Source organism: Schistocerca gregaria, chromosome 1, assembly GCF_023897955.1.
Source record: "Schistocerca gregaria isolate iqSchGreg1 chromosome 1, iqSchGreg1.2, whole genome shotgun sequence".
In the NCBI taxonomy this organism is placed as follows: Eukaryota; Metazoa; Arthropoda; class Insecta; order Orthoptera; family Acrididae; genus Schistocerca; species Schistocerca gregaria.
Genome location: NC_064920.1, coordinates 507,041,629 through 507,052,434, shown reverse-complemented (window position 1 = coordinate 507,052,434; position 10,806 = coordinate 507,041,629). Strand labels below are relative to the sequence as shown.

At 43.3% G+C, this 10,806-nt stretch overlaps 1 protein-coding gene across 1 annotated transcript in view; it reads right to left on the bottom strand.

Annotated features, from left to right (window-relative positions):
• Positions 1–1,742: 1,742 nt before the first annotated feature.
• Positions 1,743–10,806, bottom strand: part of LOC126355426 (uncharacterized) — a 66,829-nt gene continuing 57,765 nt past the window's right edge. Inside the window, exons 6-7 of the mRNA XM_050005770.1 lie at positions 9,003–9,169; positions 1,743–1,886 (exon numbers count right to left, since the gene is read on the bottom strand). Coding sequence (XP_049861727.1) covers positions 1,792–1,886; positions 9,003–9,169 — 262 coding nt within the window. The 3' untranslated portion in view covers positions 1,743–1,791. The remainder of the gene's footprint in view (positions 1,887–9,002; positions 9,170–10,806) is intronic.

Below are 10,806 nucleotides of genomic sequence, written 5' to 3'. Positions count from 1 at the left end.
GTATGGTACGCGAAGTGATGCGCAGTTGATACAGGAATGTTTTCTGAGTTTTCTAATCTGCAAATGTGTGCTGAGGTTATCGGTCCCTAGACTTACGCAGTACTTAAACATATACACCCACGCCCGAGGGAGGACTCGAACCCCCGGCGGAAGGGGCAGCGCAATCCATGACGTGGCGCCTCTTAAGCGCGCGATTCTGAGTTTTCAGTTTGCGGTTTTAGATTCGTTTGCACAAAAGTCCATGCGGAGCTTTCCATTGCCTTGCAGACAGTGTGAGATGCAAGGGTTTCGGTGGCGAACCTCGGAGGAATGCCGACGAGGTTCGGTGTGGGCGTGAAGGCGTACCCGAACAATAGGAGGTGAGGGAGGTCCACCATCCGACACGACGCCGATGTGCACTGGGTACTGCATTTCGAGTTTTCTACATGTGTAGGGTGAGCATTTCGCAGCACTGGCACTACGAAACTTCAGAATGAATTCTGTTACCTTACCGCGTGCCAGGACAGGAGATGTTGTGATCCGATTCAAGAACATTGTAGTAGTTGTTTTCCAAGTTCAGTTCTCAGTCACTTATATTAATCGCAGTATTATCCATCTAACGTTACAATTAAAGTCGAGTCATCACCCTCGGTTTACCTTTGTCAACTGCCAGTCAGATCACTTTATTCTAAAATACGAGATAATCAGTGTGTTATGTTGACCCATATTCCGTTTAACTCACGGTTTTATGAATAAATTGGATATGATATTTAATTCTGTCCATCATTCAAGTTCACAAGACACCTATGACCTTTGATTAAATTACTTATGTGGTAGATAACATGAGAAGCTTTTCAGAAAGAAAAACAGTATGTCACTTCCAATTTCTCTACACAGGGCCACATTTTATTGTTATTTGCATAGTAGTATCACTGAAGTAGTGGCTGTATGTCTTAAGAGTTATAGGGAGACGGAGGTTTATTAAAGTTACCACAGTCCTGCCCACGAGATAGACATGTTGCAATTGCAGCACCATTTACCGTCTCTGTACGTTACGAGGTAGGTGCAACTTACTTGCCTGCATCTTTGGCAACAGAAAACCTAAACTATAGAAGGGAATAAAAAGTAAATTGTGCACGTGAGAAGTCAGAGAATAAGAAACATTATTATTTTGACCCAGTACCTCTTTCATATTCATTGAAACCAATCATTTTAGAAGAATTCTCGCAGGCTAAAATACTTGAACAGTTTTTGTATTAACGTAGTTCTACTTTCATATCCACACTCTTCTCCTCTCCTCCCCTTCATCTGGCATGCTAGATCTATACATTTCTGCTCTGCAAATCCGTCAATAGACTGAGTGAAACCAGGTCAAAATGAATTAATATAAGGGACAAAATTTCGTCATGTATCTTCCTTTCCCCTTCTGTGGAGGGAACGTAAAAAACGTCACCTACAGACCCCGGCTGTAACACACAGTTTTACGAAGAGGGCGCAATTTACTTGCACGCATCTTTAATCTAAGGGAATACACTTAAGACTGAACATTTACACATAGAGATAGAACAGTACCAATGTGCAGATAGTAAAAGTTCATTTTTAGTTCGGTAGCTGAACCTATGCTTAAAGCCCATCCGTCGTTTATGTCACACAACGTTTTCTTTTCCTACGGTACATAAATACAAAGGTACCTGTTGAGGTGTCTGCTGATAAACTGTAGACATAATTTGGAAAAAGACAAACACGGTATAAAATTTATTACTTCTATCAAAACGATCAAAGACATTATCAACGACGATAGCAGCCGGCTTGTCACCCATCTTCCTCTGTGTGAACGACGCGTCCCTCGCGGTCCTGGGGCTGCCGCACATAGTCGGCTCCCACAGAGCTCAGCCACTTGCAGGCATCTGCGGCAGCGAGACAAAACAACGTCAAAGATCAGAATGAAATTTTCACTCTGCAGCGAAGTGTGCGCTAATTTGAAACTTCCTGGCAGATTAAAAATGTGTGCTGGAAAGAGACTCGAACTCGGTACCTTTGTCTTTCGCAGGCAAGTGCTTTACCAACCCAAGCACGACTGAAAACCTGTCCTCACAATTTTACTTCCGCCAGTACTTAGTCTCCTACAAAGGCGAATGTCCCGAGTTCGAGTCTCGGTACGGCACACTGTTTTATTCTGGCAGGAAGTTTCAACGCCACAGATGTCTTCCACACTAACCAAGCTACTCTTGGCATCATTTACATACACAGGCTTTAAGAAAGCAGCTGAAGCTTTTGAACGAGGCACGTGCAGTGATAATATTATGTTAAAATGGTTAGAGGATTGCATTTGCTCTTAAAGTGATTTGCAAGTAATTGTTCAAGAAAATATTGTTGTTGTTGTGGTCTTCACTTCGAAAACCAGTTTGATACAGCACTCCACGCTGGCCTATTCTGTGCAAGCCTTTTCGTCTCGCAAATTCCTCTCGCTATTAAAGAGGGTGAGAAATGATGCTAGTTAATTATCTATCTAGATCTCTCCCCCAAAGAACCATCCTAATTAAAATGTGCACAACGGAGTTAATGAACGCTACTTTTGGGCCGTCAGTGGATCAATGGTTGGGGTAATCAAATAGTTTTCTTAGCTATGCACAGGTATGACTAGCTATGGGATGAAATTCAAGGATACGATAAATTCCTAAGTTTATTAGGACAAGTTAATTTCGTTACAAATATTGCCAAGTAATTCAGTAAAAGTTATTCCAGAAGCAAAAAAAAAAAAAAAAAAATCACAAAGCAAGATGAAATTGAACTGACCTATGGTTGGCAAAGTTCAGGAAGGAAACCACGTGATGGTAAGTTCAGTTCCCTAACATATTAAATTTTAACTGGCAGAAATCTGCTACTCGACACCAGCAATCGTATTCATACTTCGAATATAAGGGAAGTTGTACAACAGCGCCAGTTTCAGAGGCCAGGCAGATACTAGCTTCGAAATTATTGTCAGTTATTAAATTCATAGTGACTTATACCACCAGTGCTGTTCGTAGCTGAGTGGTGCCGGCATGGTAACTGAGCGTGTTCGGTCAGAGGGTTAGCTGCCCTCTGTAATAAAAAAAACTGAGTTAATGGATCAACAACGAACTGAAACGGGTGTCTTGCGACGTCCGCACCGAGCAGATGAAACGAACGAAAAAGAACAAAATGAGATTAAAAACAAAAGTGGCTGTGCGACAGGCTGTGAAGCCTAAGGGCCTGGGTTCGATTCCCGGCTGGGTCAGAGATTTTCTCCGCTTAGGGACTGGGTGTTGTGTTGTCCTAATCATCATAATTTTCATCCCCATCGACGCCCAAGTAGCTGAAGTGGCGTCAGATCGAAAGACTTGCGCCAGGCGAGCGGTCTACCCGACGGGAGGCCCTCGTCACACGCCATTATTATAGTGCTGCTCGTAAATCTCTCCGTCGTCGGATTGCGCATGGGCTGGCTGCGGGACATGCCGATGGCAAGGTAAGTGCGGCTGTGTGTGGCATTTTTGCATACCGCCAAAAGATGCGCCGACCCAGGAGTTTGCTGGCGAAGTCCTCACCTGCAGCCTCGTGGCCGCAAATGATCCCAGCTGCATGTGGAACCCGAAAAGTCTCTACTGAGAGTAAGACGCAAAGTGACTGCTGGAGACAGAGGCCGGAGTGTCCCCTCTGCAAGAAGAGCTTGAAGTCACTCTTCTCAGAGCAAAATCCGAAATGAAGTTAAAAGCTGCGTACGTTTCCCGAGTCTCAAGCATCAATTGCCAATCAGAAAGTACCATTTTTGTTCCACGGATGAAAAAAATCAAGCAAATGCCACTGTACTCCGATCACCATACGAAAAATGCGGCTCTTCCAATCAAATGTACTGAAATTCCTCTTCCAGAAAGTCTAAAAATTTTACGTCACGAAACTCCGGTCATCCGAGATGTCATACAATTGGTTTATGGCGCTTGAACATGAAGAAAAGGGAAAAATGTTGGGTTATATGCCGAACGGGCGGCCGAAGCATTCCCAGGGGCTGCCCATGTCTTTTAGAGAGCTTTCCAGAACACTATCTCCCCTAGAAAGTTTTGTCTTAACAATGACCAAAAAACTGGCTATGTTCTTTACCAAGTCTTCTTTCCACCAGGGAAACTTTTTGCAAATGTTATTAGCAGAAAAATGTTGCAGAGTGCCCCTGGCTGTCAAAATCTTTCCTGGAAGCAGACAGAGCACAATCCGCAGCGATCCCTAGCATTCTTCTTCCCCCTTCCCTGAGTCCGGAACCGGAGGCTGACACAAACCAGTGGGAGTTTGAATGGTTCTTATGTACCTGCCCCTCCTGCTTTGCGGCTGGCACAGCACGCAGAAATCGGCTTAGCCCATACCTTGTATATGTAATGAAATATCTAGAAGTTTCTAGATGGAAAATTAGGAAGAAATCACCTACGCAGTCACTACTATTGTACAGTGGAGACTCGATCATCCAGGCCTCAGGTATACGGATTCTCGATTATCCGGATTGTCGTCCGCTACCAAACGGGTGTGTGCACGGATGTACTGGCACTACCCAGTGCGATTTCTGCCCCGTGCGTTTCGTTATTGTTTGAGTTAGACAGCGCCCATTTCATTATTGTTTGAGTTAGACAGTTGCCAATCGCAGCGTCGTGCCGCGTATATGCTTAAAAGACGTAAGAGAGTGGTGTCATTGCTCAGGAAAAAAAATAAACATTATTCATTCGTTAAAAATGGAGAAACTGGTCGTAATTTAGCTGAGAAGTGTGGTGTAGGTACTTCTTCGGTAAACGATATTAAGAATACTGATTCAGTTATCCGGATTTCGGATTATCCGAAAGACTGACGACAGCAATTAGTCTGGTTAATCGAGGTTCCACTGTATTGCAATTGAAAATAAATAGGCATTCCACAGTCTCCCTGATTCTGACTAGATTTAATTTGCAATGTAATTGGTTTGCTTATAAAACTACCTGTAATATGCATACAAGAATGTGTTGTTTTGTTTGGTAATGTATCGCCAGAATAAAAAGAGGCAAAGCATTCTGATTTGGCACTTTCCAATCTCTGCATGAATCTGCAAGCTACATCGATTTGAACGGGCTTATTATGGTCAAGCCTTGGTCTCCCCCTACTGTTCTCACCTCCACGCTCATGGTTCCCTCAGTTGTACCAAACTGACCATTCCTTGATACCTAAAGATATATCTTATCAACCGATCTCTTCATTTAGTAAAATTGTGCCAGAATTTTCTTTTTTCTCTAATTCAGTTCAGTATCTCTTCATTATAGTTAACTGATTGACTCACTTAATCTTCAACGATTTACTACTGGGCTACATTTCAAAAGCTTCTCTTTTCCTCTTGTCTGAAGTGTTCATTGTCTATATTTCACTTCCACACATGCCACACCAATAAATTCAGAAAGGACTTCCTAGCACTTAATTTTATGTTTGATGCTAACGGCTGGCCGCGATGGTCGTGCGGTTCTAGGCACTGCAGTCCGGAACCGCGGGACTGCTACGGTCGCAGGTTCGAATCCTCGGGCATGGATGTGTGTAATGTTCTTAGGTTAGTTAGGTTTAAGTAGTTCTAAGTTCTAGGGGACTGATGACCTAAGATGTTAAGTCCCATAGTGCTCAGAGCCATTTGAACCTTTTTTTATGCTAACGAAATTCTTTTCTTCAGAAACGATTTTCTTGCCATTGCTAGAATGCATCTTAAATCCTCACTATTTCGATCTTAGTTATTTTGCTACTCAAATAGAAAACTCATCTACTACTTTTAGTGACTTATTTCCTAATCTAATTCCCTCATCATCCTTCACTTAATTCGACTAGTTCCATTTCCATTGTTTTACTTTTGTTGATCTTCATCTTGCTACCTCGTTTCAAGACACTATCCATTCCGTTGAACTAATCTTCCAGATCGTTAACTGTCTCTGACATCGGCAAACCTAAAATTTTTCTTCTTCCTGAACTTTAATTTCCTTTTCCAAACTTCTTCTCGGTTTGCTTTATTGCCTTCTAAAGGTACAGGCTGAATAACACCGAGGATAGGCTGCAGCCCAGCCTCAGTTGTTTCGTAACTAGTGATTCTCCTTCATACCCTTGAAATCTTTTATAACTGCAGTCTGATTTCCGTACATGTTGTAGATAATTTTTCGCTTCCTCTGTTTTATCGCCGCTATTTTCAAAATTTGAAAGTGTGTATTCCATTTAGCATTTGCATGCAGAAATATGAACACCAAGGAACTCACAGCGTGTAGGCTTTCACGGCCGGCGTCTTCAGTAATTAAAACTTACGGGCTAAGAGGCCGTGGTCCAAGAGTAGAAATACTTCTCCCTGACGTTTCGTTGCCAGCTGCGGGCAACATCATCTGAGGTGAGTCTACGACTGGCTGCTAGGTCATGGAGGTCCTGTTTATACAGAGCGCGTAGAGGGCGCCACCACTCGTCACGTGTTGTCAACAGTAAAACTATCTCTGGCTGGCGTCATTACTCTCGATTGAAGGTAATCGATTGTCAGATCTTTGGTACAAAGTCGATCGCCATATATTATCTAACTTCAAGCCTTCTTATTTCCTCTTAAAATTATTGTGGTGTTTAAAAATCTCTACAGCCTCTCTATACATACGTGCATAATAATGCGATGTCTTAGCTAGCACGCTCGTCTCACTAAATTTTATTTCATGGTCACCCGTTTCAAAAACATGTTCCGCTACAGCCGATTTGTCCGTGTGTCCCAGTCGACAGTTCCTTTTATGTTCAGTTAGGCGAGTAATGATACTTCTTTTTGTGGTTCCAATGTAAACCTTCCCACAACTACACGTAATCTTATACACACCAGGAGTAGCTAAAGGGTGTCGTGCATCTTTCGCCGATCTTAAGCATTCACCAATCTTCTTGGTGGGTCTGAAGATTGTTTCAACTCTGAACTTGGCCAGCACTTTCCCGATACGGTCCGTAATATTGTGTGTGAGCTGTGGACTCCAAAGAAGAAAGGGCCTGACGACAATGGTCAAGCAGTAAAAGAAAATGAATGTTGTTATATAAAGTCTATGCCATGCTATTTGGAGTTAAGTACTAACTTATGGTTTTGGTGGTGCATTGAAGCATCATGTATGAACATATTGTCTGAAAGGCTTTGTTGCTTAACAGCTGTTGTGAGCTAATAACTTATTTGAATATAGAAGAATTATGGAAATAGTGGCATGTGACTTCGTAGTGAATTATTTAAATGTGCAAGCTCTCTTATAGCCTGGGCCCTCTGCAATAGGAAACGGAGTTCGCGGTTAAATACGTGGCACTTTATAGAACACCACAACATGAAGACAAAACAAGACGGCCACGAGGAAATCCGGAAAAGAATGTAACAGTTATTACGTGGGAACGAGTAAAGACTTGGTATCCCGCAGCGTTGTTGCTGTTGTGGTCTTCAGTCCTGAGACTAGTTTGATGCAGCTCTCCATGCTACTCTATCCTGTGCAGGCTCCTTCATCTCCCAGTACCTACTGCAGCCTACATCCTTCTGAATCAGCTTAGTGTATTCATCTCTTGGTCTCCCTCTAAGATTTTTACCCACCACGGTGCCCTCTAATGCTAAATTTGTGATCCCTTCATGCCTCAGAACATGTCCTACCAACCAATCCCTTCTTCTGGTCAAGTTGTGCCACAAACTCCTCTTCTCCCCAATCCTATACGATACTTCCTCATTAGTTATGTGATCTACCCATCTAATCTTCAGCATTCTTCTGTAGCACCACATTTCGAACGCTTCTATTCTCTTCTTGTCCAAACTATTTATCGTCCATGTTTCACTTCCATAGATGGTTGCACTCCATACAAATATTTTCAGAAATGTCTTCCTGACACTTAAATTTATACTCGATGTTAACAAATTTCTCTTCTTCATAAACGCTTTCCTTGGCATTGCCAGTCTACATTTTATATCCTCTCTACTTCGACCATCATCAGTTATTTTGCTCCCCAAATAGCAAAACTCCTTTACAACATTAAGTGTCTCATTTCCTAATCTAATTCCCTCAGCATCACCCGACTTAATCTTAATTCGACATTCCATTCCATTATCCTCGTTTTGATTTTGTTTATGTTCATCTTATACCCTCCTTTCAAGACACTGTCCATTCCGTTCAACTGCTCTTCCAAGGCCTTTGCTGTCTCTGACAGAATTACAATGTCATCGGCGAATCTCAATGTTTTTATTTCTTCTCCATGGATTTTAATACCAACTCCGAATTTTTCTTTTGTTTCCTTCACTGCTTGCTCAATATACAGATTGAATAACATCGGGGAGAGACTACAACCCTGTCTCACTCCCTTCCCAACCACTGCTTCCCTTTCATGTCCCTCGACTCTTATAACTGCCATCTGGTTTCTGTACAAATTGTAAATAGCCTTCGCGCCCTGTATTTTACCCCTGCCACCTTCAGAATTTGAAAGAGAGTATTGCAGTCAACATTGTAAAAAGCTTTCTCTAGGTCTACAAATGCTAGAAACGTAGGTTTGCACTTCCTTAATCTAGCTTCTAAGATAAGTCGTAGGGTCAGTATTGCCTCACGTGTTCCAACATTTTTACGGAATCCAAACTGATCTTCCCCGAGGTCGGCTTCTACTAGTTTTTCCATTCGCCTGTAAAGAATTCGCGTTAGTATTTTGCAGCTGTGACTTATTAAACTGATAGTTCGGTAATTATCACATCTGTCAACAGCTGCTTTCTTTGGGATTGGAATTGTTATATTCTTCTTGAAGTCTGAGGGTATTTCGCCTGTTTCATACATCTTGCTCACCAGATGGTAGAGTTTTGTCAGGACTGGCTCTCCCAAGGCCGTCAGTAGTTCCCGCAGCATATCGATCACTTAAAGCCAGCCCACAACAAGATAGACACACAAGGTATGAGCCTAGCGTATCTGAAATATAAGCTATTTACCTCTGCTATAACAGAGGCAACAATATCAGTCTGAGGAAATGATATGTCTAGGAAGTGTGGGTGGAAGTGGGATGACCTGTGGGGGCGGGTCGTAGGCGGCCGCCGTGCTGAATGAGGCAGCAGAAGTGGCCCAACTCGGGGGCGGCCGGGCAGTGGAAGATCAGCTGCAGCTGCAGGTCGGGCTGCCGCAGCTCGCAGCTGCCCCAGCCCCCGCTCCTGGACAACAGCGGCGCCCGCCGAGAGCTGCGGCACAACATTCGACAAGCGTAGCGTCAGCTTACAAAAATAAGCACGAATGTTATGTCAGCACTAGGAAAACAAGAGAACTACGCCCCTAAGCGTACAAGATAAAAAAATTACATGAAATGTATTCGCAGTAGAGAATATGGACGACCATCAGTTGTACAATGGAATGACCGTAGTGAAAATTTGTGACGGACGAGAGTTGAACCCAGATTTCCCGCTCATCGCAAGCCTTACCATTAGGCTATCAGAGCACAGCTGCCGCTCAGACCCAAAATTCAGTATGTCGTCAACCGTGTGTCTGAACTATACAGGGAATCACAACATCGCTGTTAAAAAATTAGTCGTCACCGTCAGACAGCACATTAATAACGTCTAACACCGCTTCTAGTTTTAATAATGGCCTCAGTTGGACGAACGAGAGAGTCCACAAGTTTCTTCAGGGATGCCAGCTGAAGGCACTCAATGATGGTCAGGTCCGGTAGAGCAGGGCTTGCCGTAGCCCTATGCCTGGTTGCACATCCCCCCCCCCCCCCTCTCCCACATGTCAAACTGTCTCAGTTTGAGGAGGGAGGAAGACGGTGAAAGTGTGAAAGCACCGTATTGAAATGCCAATGCAGTCGCGCTGCATACGGCTTGATTTCATATTTCTCAACAACGTAGATCACCAAAAAAACAAATTTTCAGTAGTATTTAATTATTTTTGGCGCACTGAAGACATAATATAATGGTTATCTGGAACAAACTGTCGGCATACAGACAGATGCAAACAATTTCACAGAGTTTCGCACTCAGGTCGCGATGAAATTGTAACATACTTATTTTCATAATGATAGATAGGCCTTTCACTCACATAAGTTGATTGAAATATCTTACCACTTTTGGTGGTTAGGTGGTGGTTAGTGTTTAACGTCCCGTCGACAACGAGGTCATTAGAGACGGAGCGCAAGCTCGGGTTAGGGAAGGATTGGGGAGGAAATCGGCCGTGCCCTTTCAAAGGAACCATCCCGGCATTTGCCTTAAACGATTTAGGGAAATCACGGAAAACCTAAATCAGGATGGCTGGAGACGGGATTGAACCGTCGTCCTTCCGAATGCGAGTCCAGTGTGCTAACCACTGCGCCACCTCGCTCGGTTTACCACTTTTGCATCTCACATAAGCTGATTGAAATATTTTTCCACTTTTGCAACCTCATGATGGAGATGTCGAAACTTTACTGGTATCTGATGAAAGCAATGTAAATTTCTTGGGCCAGCCCGGTTCTAGGCGCTTCAGTCTGGAACCGCGCGACCGCTACGGTCGCAGGTTCGAATCCTGCCTCGGTTATGGATGTGTGTGATGTCCTTAGGTTAGTTAGGTTTAAGTAGTTCTAAGTTCTAGGGGACTGATGACCTTAGCAGTTAAGTCCCATAGTGCTCAGAGCCACTTGAACCATTTTTTTAGATTTCCTGGACAGTATCAACGTAAAAGGATTTGTCTTTAAAAGGGGGTTTACATTCCAGATCAATCAATTCAATTAGTATACGCTTAGGGGAGCTTTCATTGTAAACAGCAAACGGCCTCGGAAACACCTCAAAAATAGATGGAAGATAAGCAATGTCCTCAAGAGAGTAGAAAGCTATCCTTGCAATTCTTT